This window comes from Betta splendens, chromosome 1, assembly GCF_900634795.4.
Source record: "Betta splendens chromosome 1, fBetSpl5.4, whole genome shotgun sequence".
In the NCBI taxonomy this organism is placed as follows: Eukaryota; Metazoa; Chordata; class Actinopteri; order Anabantiformes; family Osphronemidae; genus Betta; species Betta splendens.
This window is the reverse complement of record NC_040881.3, coordinates 12,873,471-12,887,858: the sequence shown is the minus strand read 5'-3', so window position 1 is coordinate 12,887,858 and position 14,388 is coordinate 12,873,471. Positions and strand designations below refer to the sequence as shown.

At 45.5% G+C, this 14,388-nt stretch overlaps 1 protein-coding gene across 2 annotated transcripts in view; it reads left to right on the top strand.

Moving 5' to 3' along the window:
* The window catches only part of LOC114856776 (zeta-sarcoglycan), a 238,715-nt gene that overhangs the window by 171,722 nt on the left and 52,605 nt on the right, over positions 1-14,388 (top strand). For both annotated transcript variants that reach the window (XM_029152486.3, XM_029152506.3), the window contains 2 exons: positions 5,376-5,498; positions 6,976-7,048. In XM_029152486.3, coding sequence (XP_029008319.1) covers positions 5,376-5,498; positions 6,976-7,048 — 196 coding nt within the window. The remainder of the gene's footprint in view (positions 1-5,375; positions 5,499-6,975; positions 7,049-14,388) is intronic.

Genomic DNA, 14,388 nt, shown 5'->3' with positions numbered 1-14,388 from the left:
CCTGTCTTTCCATTTTCATTTTGATCTTCCTCCCATCCGACAATCCTGACTCCAGAGATCAGGTTGATAAATGTAGATGATGAGGTGCTCTCATTTATCTTTCTTCTGTCTTTTTCTTTCCTCCCTTCCTATATTAATGACTGTAATCAACTCTAAATAAATAATTTGTGTCCCTCAGTGCATGTATCTCATCCTCCCACATGTGGCAAATTCAAAAGTGCTTTGCGATACAGTTTGTGCCATCCTCCCCAGCATTCCCAGCTCCTCATTATCCCATTTTCTCCATGTGAAAGGCTGTCATTTTCTGTCTAAGGAGCACCTTGAAGAGATTAAAGGTGTGCTGTGGTGCAGGAGACGACCCTGCCTCTGTCTTTGGTTGCTACCAACACTTCAAACGAAGTGGTGACCCTGTTGTTTCTTGCTGTTGCATCATGGCCGCGTTGCGCGCTGTTTACTTTCACAGGGCCAAAAATAATACAGTTGCAGTGTCTTCTTAGCGCTTTCCCCTCCGTTTTTCTCTATAATGTTGTGTAGCACATTGACTCGGGTAAATTATCTGCACCAAATTGACTCCAAAGGTTTTTCTTTTTATCAACAATAACTGGCGTGCTCCATAGTTCAAGGTGGGTATATGCATGCGTTTGTCAGAGTGCTGTAGGATGTTTGTCCTCTTCTTGTCCTCCAGGCCTCAGTAGCTAACATGAAACCACTTGACATATTGCTATTTTCTGCACTTTAGTAATTTTAATGAGCTATAATGATTTAATATTGAAACCCTACATTAAGATGGAGAAACACTTATTCTTTACATGAGCAGTGCATAATGTGGTTTGCACGAATTCCCTTCTTAAGAACATCACAAAGGGCCCACAGGGCTTTTGAATATTCATTACATTTGACTTTCTAGACAGGAGGGGAACTGACAAGCATGTCAACCTGAGTCATTTAACAGAACGTTCATCTGAACCCACAGATAAGTCATGTCGTGTTTAATGTACCAACCACACGTTCAGGGACCAAAATCCAGTCTGCGGCAAACGCCTGTGTAGCAGCCAGTCCCAACAGAACGCTACCGGGGGGTGGTAATAGGTCCGGTCAGAGGTTGGCGTGGGAAAAATCGTATCTTGGCCTTGAACAACAGGCTGTAATCGACGAAGAGTAAGGTTCCCGGTGCCGATGCCTCTCACGCTGTGTTTCTGTGTGGTACTGAGAGCGTGGGAGCCCAGGTAGCACCTGCTGCAGTGCTGGATGCTGCACTGCAGCATCTGATAAAGTGGCCAATGATAAATTAATGCCTAGCACTCGCCACATGTTGCAGCACGCACATGGTGTTTACACACTAATGTGAAGATACATCATCTGGCTCTATTGGACGAGCAACACCAAACTAATTGGTGTGAAAATATGCAGCGACGAAGCAGCGGTTACCGTTACCAAACTAGACCTTTAACGGAAAATATGCATCTAGATCGGAAGCGTCACTGCGAGTGTGTGGGATTGAATTTATGTTTGCGAACTTTAGTGACACATGCGGACACACTGCACTGTACAGTACGTGCCGTGGTGCGAATGTTTTCAGGACGCCTGTTGCATCACAGCTAAAGGTTAACGTTTTAAAGGTGCTCCCTCACCCCGTATTATTGCAGAAACCGTTTTGGGTGAGTAGCTGTGACTCCCATCGCCGAAATGGACGTTTTCCCAATGTCCTTCTAACCTTTTAGTGTAGAGCGAGGACTGTGTGGCATTGGAATGGGCCCAGTCTGTACATCACAGGCTGTGCTCCAATTCAGAAAAGATGAAACAGGACTTAGCCAGTGGCCAGAGCCGGCATTAAAACCAACCAGAGTACGTCTAAAAAAACATTAACTCTGCATTTAACTATTTAACCAGTGCTGTGTGAGTCACAGGACTCCTTAGTTTGCCTAATCTTGTATTTAGCATATTGCCATATCTAAAACAATATTTTCTGCACAGCCACAGGACAAAACCTGGCTAATTTTAGAGTCCATTAGCATGAACATATGCAAATATGCTAAGCCCGTGATGTTTGCACAAAGTAGATTCAAGACCGGGCGCATGTGGGGAACAAACATTTATATGAATGTCACATACTGTTACAGGCGCTCCTGTGATCGCTCATCTCCCACAGCGCACGGAGAAGAAAGGTGAGGGTGGAGGGAGGCGCCAGCACAAAGCACATTGAAGCTGGCTTTAATTAAAAATTCAACTTGACCTGTTTGAGAAAACCAAGCGTGCATTTTGTGTTTACTGAGCTTAGCCACAGTCCTCTTTGTAGCTATCCCCTAATCCTTTTTACGCTGTCTTATTGCATCATATACCTTAATTGCTGGAAGCCCTAATTTAAAACCTTGAATTAAAAATCCAGGCTAGCACACCCATATAACTTTATTATGGCCTCGGTGCTTTTATGTGCAGCAGTAAAAAGTTACATTGGCACTGTTTTAACATCCTCTATTCATTAATCGTAGAATACAAATCGGAGAACTTAGAATTCCAATAAGGTACATGAGCATTTAAATAAAGCCGTCTTTTGTTTTTATCCTATTGAGGCGGAAAAAATGAAACACTGGAACAAAGGCTGAATTGAGAAAACGCTGAAAAGAAAGAAACCCTGGAGTTAGAAAGTGACCATTAAAGGACAGGCGGGGGTCGTAAACATGGAGGCCTGACTTCTAAATGAGCAGCTCTTTCACCGGACGTTGAACGTGTCACAAAGTACAGTAAAGCGTGGTGCGTTCACAGGCCGTGCGGTCCAATTAACACCTGTACGTGTGTGTACATGTCCTTTCACACTGTTTTATGCTCGTGTAAAATTGATCTGACGCTTTTTGAAATTGCTTTTAGACAATGTAAGGAGCACGACACATGAGTTTCTTCTCATGCTTTCCTCTTTAACATGTACTGTAGCTGCAGCTTGTGATGTGATGTGCCAGTTCTTCAGCATTGTTCATATGTGGATTTGCTTCTACAGCCAACATAACGCTAAATGGAAGGGTTGTGAATAAATGAGCATATTTAATACTCATTGCGAGAAGGAGGACGTGGCTGGTTAGAGCTTTGGACGCCCTGCACATGGGGTGCCTCCGTCTGGGCTCAGTGATGGGTGGTGACACGTCTGTGCAGCGCATTCACACTTATGGAGACACTGAAATTGCCTCTACAACAAATCTCTCTGTACTCAGCTGCTTCGTTTCTTCCTCCCTGTGCCTGCACGCGGTTCCTCCAACAGTGCAAAGACACGTACTGTAAGTCAGGTCAAATAGGGCTTCCCATCATGTATGAGGAGTGGTGTAAGTATAGGCCAAGACATACCTCAGTGTTACAGTATGTTTATCAGTGTAGATAAAGTCCAATAATATCCGTCATGAAATACATGAGCTGTTCAAGTTTTTCCATGTCACATACCTGAGACAGTTAAAAGTTCCGATGTGACGACCTCAGCAGTTTCCCTCATCATCATATACTAAAGCTTTATTATTCCTGAAGGATCCTGCTGAGAGAAGCACTTGTGACAGCGGAGGAGATCCTGTCAGGAAGTGATTATTTAAATCAGTGCATCAATTAACATGTCTGCCTAATGAGGAGACCTGTTGTTATTGGTGACGGCAGAATCACTCTGGTGTTATCAGTGGGAGGGACACATTTTGAAGGAGCAACGTAATTGACCAAAAGATCTTAATTTACACAGGAGTAATATTACAGGTTATGAACAAGATGAAGTTAAAGATCGCTCCTTTTCCTCCTGTCGATAACTTTGTGTGAGACGGGGGATCTGCACCTGTTCTTTTTAGGGATTTTAACTTTTCTGCACTACTGTTTACAGATATGTGTTTCCACCATTGTATGACCATACTGACAGTTGTCTGTAAATTAGAACTAAACTCAAAATTAAAAGAGCAACATTTACCATTTGATGCCCTTCTGCTGCACTGCATTACTGGTCATTTGCAACTAGTAGCAGACATATTTCTTTCATCATCATCCCAGCGTACTGTACTGTACGTCGCAGAAATCAAAATTTGTTTCCATTTTCCTCAGACGCTGTTATTCCGAGGTTTCTGTGCTGTTAGTACTTCCCGTCTCCAGCTGCTTCAGAAATTCTAAAATTCTACCCCAACCCCTACTGAGGAGACGAGAGAAAAGAAAAATGTCCTCCAATAAACCTCTGCGCTGCTCCTGTAGCTGTTACAGCAGCTGCTGAACAGCACCACAGCACATGTTCACTTTACTACAGATTCATTTGGTCTTCAACTTATCGCACCCAAACCCAGCTCTGCCTTATTTGCCCATTAGCCGAGCTCTGTGAACATTTGTGTGCGGCACTCACACCCAAGTTTCTTTGTAAAGCAGTCAGAGGTTTACTACAGTATAAGTAGGAAATGATACAAACCCATAAAATAAAGACTACGAAAGTGAGAGAGGAAAAAGAACTTAATTCTAGGCTGATGGCTGATGGGGTGTTTTGGTGACTGACAAGGCAATGTGAATAATTGACACCTGGAAGCCAGAGTACGGCAAAGAATGAAGGTAGTGGGATGCTGAGAGGGGCACGTTCATGTATGTGCAGCTGTCCACTTCACAAGAACAGGAGAGAGCAGAGAAAACACACACAGTGGTCATCGTGGCTAATTTAGCAACTTTTCTTATTTTTACAAGACTTCAACAACAAATCTAGTGGGATTTTCTGGTGGTTACATGTACATACTGTAGAATATCAGAATCAAGGGTTTCTTGGCCAAGGCCGCAGTGTTGATGTGTCTTTACAGCTTTAAGGACAACAAAACACTGCTGTGAAAGCTGGCTCTGAGTCTGCTGAGTAATGAGGCAGCACATAATGGTCTCCAGGTTCTTTTATATTGGTGTCTAATGTATCAAAACAGAGTCAGGGTTTCTATTAGAATGATACTGTCTAAATGCGCTTTGAGACTAAATATTCGAAGGTCAGAGTTCATAATAACATCAGTCACAGAGTGGCTTTGACTCCCGTGGGAAACGCTGCTGGGTTGTGACCGGCTCCGGCCGGACTCTGCTGACCCCAGTTATGTGGATTCAAACAGTGTGACACTAAAACGCGCACAATTTTTTTTTTTCTAAAGTTGTTATTAAATATCACAAGCTTTCGGATCATGCCCGCTGCCAGACTGCGTTCAATCAAGCAGAACCTTCACTGATACTGCGCCTGTGTCGCAGCAACACAAATCAGAGTTTCTGAGGTTGAGAGTTGAAACGCCACCAAGGTCATCCAAGATAATCCACCGGCACTAATGAATCGGGAACAGATTGTGTGCAGTGTGAATGGTGTGTGTCTCTCAGTTTAACCCTGCTGCCCCCCCTTCACTCTCTCACTTCCTCAGGTTCAGAGATGGTGGAGGCTCAGTGTCAGAGGTTTGAGGTGCGGAGCGCAGACGGAGAGACGGTTCTGTTCTCGGCAGACGAAGAGGAGATCAGCATCGGCACAGAGAAGCTCCGAGTCACAGGTACTGCAGAGCTGCACGACACACAATGTGAACAAAATGAGCGCCATCGTCATTAGTATTTAACTTTACCTTCTGTTTATTCAGGAAATATGTTCAAGTCCAGTTCTGCATCCAGATGCAGTACACTGTATAGACAAACTATTATATAATAATGAGGGTGTTGCCCTCTGGTTTGACAGCTTTTCTTCCAGCACAGCATTGTGTGGCATAAGGATAAAACCATACGTGCAATTATAATAATAATAATTATAGCTGAGGAAAAGCCAGACAATTTATTCCTGCACAAAATAAAAATTCAGATAAAAACAATGCATAATGCATTCCTTTATTACTCCTGCTTATATTTATATTCATTTTTTCTCTTAATTAATTAATACAACAGATATATAATCATGTAGATTTTATACCACACACACAATTAATTGCATAACATTGCTGCACTGCATTCTGAAATGAGTTACAAACCAACTAGTAAAACCCAGACTCAGCCCAAATGCAAGGATCAAGTCCAACACAATACAAAAGCAGGGGGGGGACTTGCATACAAATACAGATTTAAACATATCTAACAAGGTTGTAATACACAACTAACAAGACCTAAAACCAAACAGCACCACGGTCACTGGTGTGTGGATGTCAGCCATTTTTCCTTCACAGCATGATTCAGCCTACTTCAGAACATGCCTCAAGACAAATGGGTCTAATGTTACGTGTTAAGTGTTTCACTTCTAATTGTGTAAAGTTCAGCTGACATCAAAGCAAAGGTTGCAGTGAAAACACAACAGCACTTCACCAAATGTATGTCTCTTGCAAGTTCAACTACACCTATTTTTGAGTAGAGATCCTTATCCTTCCCCCAGGACCTCCTTGAATCTTGCAAATTGGCATGTGCTGCTCCAATTTGGAGCAACAGCCTTTTAGCAATCTGTGTGCCTGCCATTTGTCAGAGTCTCCTTGTGGAGTAGAGGGTTTTGCAGCAGTGCTGACTCTGTGGAACGCTCTGCGCGGCCTCGACGGGAGGCCTGAGCAGCCTTCCCTCAAGCATCTGTTTGGGTCTGCGGGCTAAAGCGGAGGTGCCGGTGAAACACGCAAGGTTAAACTCTGCATGTGAGAACAAACCTTTCCACCGGCAGCGTTGTTTATTCCGCACTTCGTCTGCTATTTTGCATAATATTTCCGAAACGGCTCTCAGGGGGATTATATGTCACTCCAGTGTGCAGATAGTCTGTAGTCTGAGTCAACGCCGCCCCGTTCTACACATTTCTGACATTCATACCACATGCAACCAGGAGATTTAGCTATAACGTCTGGAAACATTCTCGCATTTGAGCATAATTCATGACATCACAAGACTCAGGCAGCTTGTCATGCATTTTTTATTCTATGCCGCGGTGCAGTATTGTACAGCTTCGCACCCAGAATGCAGGTGTGATTTATTTACCTTGCTTCCCTCCATTCTCCCTTACTCTGTCTGCAGGAAATGAGGGTGTGGTGTTCAGCCATTCTGTGGAGACATCGCATGTACGAGCAGAACCCTCCCAGGACCTAAAGTAAGGACTCTGACTTTGTTCCTGTGTGTGGTGTGTGTGTGTGTGCATGTTTCATTTTACTTTATAAGTTGCTCTTGTTGGTAATATTTCATTTTGGTAGAAACTCTATGGATAATTAGATTCAGATAAAAAAAAAAAAAACGACCCCACAAATAACGATTTAAAGAAAAGCTTGAACCGTGTCCTCCTGACGTCTCCCGCTCCAAACAGGAGGACGACAGAGGGCATGAAAGCCCTGCAGGCTACGGCGCAGAGGGGTCGCGTTGTTGCCAAGCGAAATCTTCCATGCAAACTAACACCACACAAGCGGTGATGTGAGTGTGAAAAAAGTGTGAAATGTGTGTTCAAGTGATGCAAGAGGAGGCCGGAAGGCTACAGAGGCGAGGAAACAGTAGAGAAAGTTACTGTATGGAGAGTGAAACCAAGCCGCTCCGCATGTTCTGTAGAATGATGGAGTACAAAGTAGTAGAAGAAGAAGAAAGGCAGTAGGTTCAAATGCTATGAAGAGAAATGACAGGAGAGGAAGTGGAGGAACGATTAAAAAAGAACAGACAGAGAAGAACAGATCAGGACGAGGGGAGGGAGGACCCGTCAGCATAATAGCTCCTGCAGGAGCTTCAGGTCGCGGCAGCAGCAGGTTGTGGAATATGGAGAAAGTACATGAATAGTTTGTTGTGGAATATGGACAAAGTACTTGAATACTTTCAGTTTGTGCAAGATGGCAACTGCTCCTTTTCCTGTTGTGTTTAACGTCAACGCGCTGCTGAAACGAGTGAGACTCCAGTGGACTGCCACTGTCTAGTTACTGCTAAGCCCTTGGTTCCAGTGCGGGGCTTACTCTAAGTCAGCGTTCGCTCTCTTCCTCCGCGCTGCCATTTTTTCCTCCTCACTGTATAATTCTAAGCAATAACGTTTGATCAAATAAAAAGTATCGGAGCAGAATGGGAAACTGAGGCAAATTGAAATGACTTGACAGAGACTTGACAGAGACAAAAGATAGGCTGAAAGCAAAGCGAAATGGGGAGCGGAGGAAATAGAAGCCGTGCGTGCTGAGGGATCAAAGGGGACGAGAGGGGGAGGAGGGGGGAGTCAGAGTAGCAGAGGGAAACCAATAAGTGATAGATGGTGGTGTGGGATGGAAAGCCGCTGAGAGGAGGAGGAGCGGGAGCGGCAGGTCGGCGGACGGGTCGGCGCGGGTGCGCGAGGTCACGGAGGCCTGCGGCGAAGGCCTGCGGGGAGGAAATGGGCACGGAAGCTCGGCAGCGGCGGGAGGAGCCCGTCGGCGTGCGAGCCTCGGGACCAACGGCGCGTACGGAGCGGAACCGATAATCGCTCGCCGCTCCATCCACCGCAGGGTTAATGGAAAGCACAGCAAAATAACACCGGGGATGATTACGGGCTTCACACCGCTCCCTCCGCTCGCAGTCATTAGCTGGTAAATGGTGGGGAAAGACGAGACGGAATGAAACCTACTGATTATCAGGGGTTTTCCCTTTAAATGAGGTGTATTTAATATCGCCGCTGGAAAAAAAAAAGTTAAGTCGGTTCCGTGCTTTGTTTCCTCATCATAGTCATTGTCCTGATCTATCTGCTGCATATCCCTATAAACCCCTTTCTGTTCTCAGTCTGTGTGGACCTGACTCAGTTCATCAATTACAGCAAGTCTGAAATGGATTCTACATCTACAGGTTTTACGTTGCAGCTATAAGAAAGCTGCTTTTTCTGCTGCTGTGTGTTAGTTATGCTGTTACTATTAGGAGGTGGTTCTAATGTTATGCCCCTTGGTCTGTCGGCGTTACATGTTTCTGTCTATAATCCCCCCCCTCTCTACATATGAGAAGCAGTGAAGGTAAATGGGACATGTAATGATCACACTGAATTCCAGTTAAAGCTAATAATCTGTCTCCGTGTCAGACAAGGCGCGAGGAAACAGGAAATCAGAGACTCCAACGCGTTACATGAAGTAAATTCCACCCTGTCTACGGTTATTGACCTCTTTACTGGTGAAGATTCCTTGTTATGTTTTACTGTGCACGTAATGCAGAGCAGGGCACTTTGCTTTATGTTACGCTGAGAACACAAGGAACAAAGCAACAGGCTGAAAGGAGGAGAGGAGATATTGGATCGGACGCGTAACAGCGGGTTACATTTGGTCGAGGGGAGCTCGATGGCACACGGGGTGCAGAGAACAAGCACTTGACAAGTTGAAGAACCCAAGAACCCCCCGCCGTGAATCTCAATGTCATCGGCCACAAGATCCCACACAAAGCGTGTGGAGACTCTCCATCTTTGAGCTCATGGATGGTGAAAAGCAATTACTTGAAATGCTAATGACACAGTATACGTAAATACCTGGCATCCAAACTCATCAATCCAGATGAGTCCAGCTGCCAATGAGCAAGGTGACAGGTTCCACGTAGAACAGCTGCTTTACACGCACGCACGCACGCACGCACGCACGCACACTGTGACAGTGAGGCTCTATTCTATTTGCCAAAGGCTCTTAAAAGTTGCTACAACCACAGCTGAAGAGACATGAAGACACCGGGCTGCAAAGGGCTTTTACTGCTGTAGCAGCGCAGAAACAAAGGGCTTTTTAGCCAACGCTCCAGGAATGCTGCGCGGGGAGCTTTCAAAGCCTCCGGCGCCGGCGCCACTGCTCGCCGCGTTCACGCCGCTTCCCTCGCGTGCGGCTTTGAAGCGCACAGGGAGCGAGCGGCCGAGAGCGGCGGCTCCACAGAGCAACGCCGGCGCTCCCTTCAACAACACAGGCCGACGTCTCCCTTCCATTCATACAGTGACTGGCTAAAGAACACGAACGGAGGCACGCAGGCAGTCAACAAACACGAACGGGCTGAAAGCGGAGGAGGTGGCTGTAGAGGAGTTGGGCTGTGATGTGGCGCTTTCTAAGCGCTTAAGAGCTGCGGCTGCTGCCGTTCACTGATGGAGGCAGCGAACGCGCTGCGATCACGCGGCCGCTTTTCATTTTCGGCGCAACCCGTGGCCGAGGCGAACGCCACAACACTGTCGATGCGGCCTTTGGTGGATGAGAAGCCTTCCTCCGCGTGAGGACGAGGATATTTTGCAGACACATGAGAGACCTGCACGTTCCCGCCTGCGTGTAAACAGCCCGTGTTTTATTTATGCAGAGCAAAGCCGCTTTAATGAGTTGACCTTGGTTTTATTTATTTCACATGGCTCCAGACTGCAGCAGCAGCACAGCTCAATTCCTAAAAAATGTGCTTTTTACTATATGCTTGTGTTTGTACTGTAAGGAGGTGGAGTGAGGTGAAGGCTGGGTACCCGTTGTCTCGCTCACAGTTTGTGCAGCTACTAGAAAGGCCCATCAACCGTAATTAGTTAAACAGTTGAATAGATCTGAACAGGAAATAAATAAGCTGAGTCTGTCCTGACGTATTAAGTCTGTTTGCTCTTGGCTTTAAATTCTTTTTTTTCTAAAATTATCATTAATTTGTCTATATTCAGCATCATTTTTTTTTGTGTTTGCTCCTACAACTGCTGAGAGAGAGTTCGAAATGAGAATGTCAGTCAATATAAAAGAGAAAAAAATACGAATGCTAAGTAACAAGGCGAATGTTTAAAGAATGCATCCAAATAATGTTTGTAAAACGATGAGTGACAGTCCTGAAATCTGTCAGTAAACACTGACAGGAAGCTGCCAGGAGTGCGGAACAAGACAGAGGTAAAGAGACGAACTTCAAGCGGCGTCTGAAAAGCAAAGGCAGCTGGAAAGCCAGACTGACAGCAGACACTCATAGTGGCTCTTAATTTATTCCCATGTTCTCTCATGTACAGTAGGCGCTTATCCTCACAGCTGTTTCAGGGCCCGTCTACTGTTTATCTGGAACATTTGAGACCCATGCAGCATCACTGGCTCCTTCGCGTATCTAACTTCGTCTGATCCACAGAAACGAGCTGCTGCTCAGTCAATATCTGCGTATCCACTCTTTTATCCTCTTATCCCCCCACCCCCCCTTCCCTCTCCAGTTCCTGGGGTCATGAGAAGGCTCCCTGAGGAGGTTTAGCCCTAGGTATCGGAGAAGGATTTTCCCCCATCCCTTGCTCTTGTATATATGCATCCTTACATCTGAGGAAGTCAAGGAGGACTGTTGAGGAACTCCGAACCCCGTGAGAATCAGGGGCATGGGAAAGGATTTATTGTAGAAAGAGCACAGTAGTGTGGGGTACGAGTTTAAAGGGGGCTTAGGACGGCAAAACGAGCACAAGCTCCAGTTTCCTCATAAAAGCTTTAATTAAAAGCTTAAATCTATACTGTAAGTGCACGAACAATGAATGTAGATAGAAACACAGGATCTTTATTATTTGAAGCATTACTCTGACTAATATTAGCTTTTACTCACTTTACCTGAATTCGCTTTGGAAGAATTTATTGTGAAACATAATATATTGTAGAAAGCATTTTAACCATGCTGTCATTAATGTATGCAGAAAAAAGAGCATCAGTCAGTATGTGCTGCAGTTGGTAATGGAAAAGAGTGTGAGGAGGTCAGAGAAGCAGGACTCACTGGATCAATGACTGATCTATTTTTGTCTTAAGCCTAAAGAAACTGATTTCACATAAGTGACGTGAACAACTAAACATTTCAAATGCACGGAGGTCTTAAACGAATACAAAAACCAGGGAGGAATTAATTTGGAGAGAATTAGTTTTAGTTTAATTTGGACCTCGTGTGATTGATACTCCCAAGACCGGTTCGGAGCCGTTAGATCAACCCCTCGCGCAGCACGGCCGCTACAGCAGAAAGTGCTTCATCCATCGAGCCGGTCCCACGAGGACACGCTGCCGAGTAAAGCACAAACCCACCCAGTAAAGAGCAGGGAGTAATTCATAACAATAGGAATGTGTTAAACTCTCCTCCCCTTCAACGGCTCCCTCAGGATGGAGCCGCTAATGAGATTTCTTTGCTTTTTATTTTGTATTCTTGTAGCTTTGTTCCCATCGTCTGTGCTCTGCTCCAAAAACCACAAAAGCGAGATCACATCTGTGGATTTGGGTCTTTGATAAATACAACTACTAGGTTTTTGTCGTTCGTCCTAAATTGCTACCGTACAGTGAATGACATCATTCCCTGAAACCCCCTTGGGTGTAGTGTGTTTCACTGTTGTTCTCATGTGTTCTCATTTCCTACAGTACCTTCCTGTGTAATGAATCTCCATCTGTTTTCTAGTTTTAATTGGAGGCCAAAAGTTGCTGCACACGTTTTTATACAGGACAAGAGCGCTAATATCACTTAATGGTCCTGGGTCATCGGGGAACTTCCAATTTAACTCAGTTACACACCTGTCCTTCAAGCAGGGACATTATCTACTCTTTGCTCTTCCTCATGTCTCTCTCTCGCACGTCCAATAGTTCAATAAACGCGTTTTCAGCCCATCTTCATCCGCTATCGAGGAGCGGTGACGTCTGTTGGGTGTGAGGGAGATGCCTCCGTTCACAGGGGGGGGCTTCACCTTCGTGTTGTACCTGAGATTACAATCCTCCGGTGCCTCGTTGAAACAGGCCAGCGATCTGATTTCGACCCGCTTCCTATGCAGAGCCTCAGAGCAGCCTGGATTTGGGCCGGGTTTGATGGGAGCCGCCAGATGGAGGAGCCTGGGATGGGATGGCAAGGTACGCCGCCTAATTAGCTGCAGAAACCCAGGGACTGAGCCTGCCCCTGGCTGTTTCTTGATTAAAAAGTTGGGGTTTGTGTCAAAGTAATTGGAAATCATTAAAATTGAGAACGAGACCCGTTCTCTTTGAACTGCGCCGTTGGGAAAAGGTTTCTGTTCACACCGCGGTTTCGCGCTGCAGCCTCCCTTAAAGAGCAGCGGATCGTTGGCAGGAGGGTTTTGGAACAACGGCTGCTTGTTTGGGGCTTTTCATCTTTTGTTGTTAGTTGAATATTCATTCCATCGGGCCTGTGGTCAGCATTACTGGACGGCTGATTACAGCTTGGCAGAAACAACTCCGGGCTGTGATTCTTTCCCTTATCGTCCCTTTCTTCGTTCGGCCTTTGACTCAGGCAGTTGTTGTTCTTTTGTCTCCTGTAATTGCGGAGCTGATCGTACAGTAGTTTGAAATCCTTGTTCGACCGCTTCTATTATGTGGCAGCGCTGTCGATGTGCTGTGAAGCTCCATAAATTCCCGATTCATTAAATATAATGACAGGCTTTTAATGAAAAATAAGCAGCGGCCGCTCAGGTGAACCAAAGTCTCATCTGTACCGCTTAAAAAAAGTTCATGGATTTCTTCCAGTCCGCCGTCGTGGGGTTGGACTGAGGATGAAAGCGATGTCTCCGTTCTCCTTGGTGCAACAAGGACGATCAGCTTCGGCCGGCTTTGTTCCGCCTCCTATCGATTAAACACGCGGGGAAATCATTGAGAACAAAGAAAGGGAGAATGCAAGTCAAATAACAAGCAGGTGCAGTTATGGGAACGATCTATACTGTACAGCGCGGGGGGTTCAGTGGGGGGCTGTTACTCTGTCGTGCTCCACAAACGCATGCGGTACTTGTCCCAGATCTAGACGATCCGTAATGAGCGTCCTACATTTTGAAGACGACCTGTAGCGACAGTGATCTGGAGCGTCCTGAATACTGTACATCTCACGTCCCCTGTTGTGATGTTTCGCCAGATGCTACAGTTTTTTTTTTTGTTTTTTTTTCTTGCGCTACACCTTTGCAGATGATACTTGAATGTAGCGTTCATGCTAAATCAGGATGCTAATTTAAACACAGGGAGATAAAAGTGACTCTTTCAGACCAACAGGAACGAAAACGAACGATCTAAAGTAATACTGTACATATTTAAAAGTGACCAATGGTGCCACAGCATCAGGGTACTGTATTAGTGTTGCTGTGCTGGATGTGCTCAGTCCTGGTGGGATCTCTCGTATATTATGCTGAAACTGCTGAGGTCTCGTGTGGTATTTACGTTGCCTGTCACATGTAACAAACTGCTCCCACAGCCCCTGCTTCCTATTAACGGGATTTTGTTTCTTAATTGGTTCACGGCGCTCTGGAACACGGCCTCGGCAAACTGCACACACTGCTGGTCTGCCGTTGTTTGCCTTCGTTGATTGCTGTTTGTCTTTGTTAGTTATTGTTTATCAGCCGCTGTTTATCATCGGATGCTGTTGTACACATCTTGAGGGGGAATATGTAAAAACAACAATACCCAGTAAATATTCAGCGCTCTCAACATATTGCCACGCATCTGTTCCTCGTGTGAGTTGAAGTGTGTGTGTGTGCGTGTGTGTGTGTGTGTGTGTGCGTGTGTACATGTGTGTGTGTGCGTGTGTTTGGGTGTTTGCAAA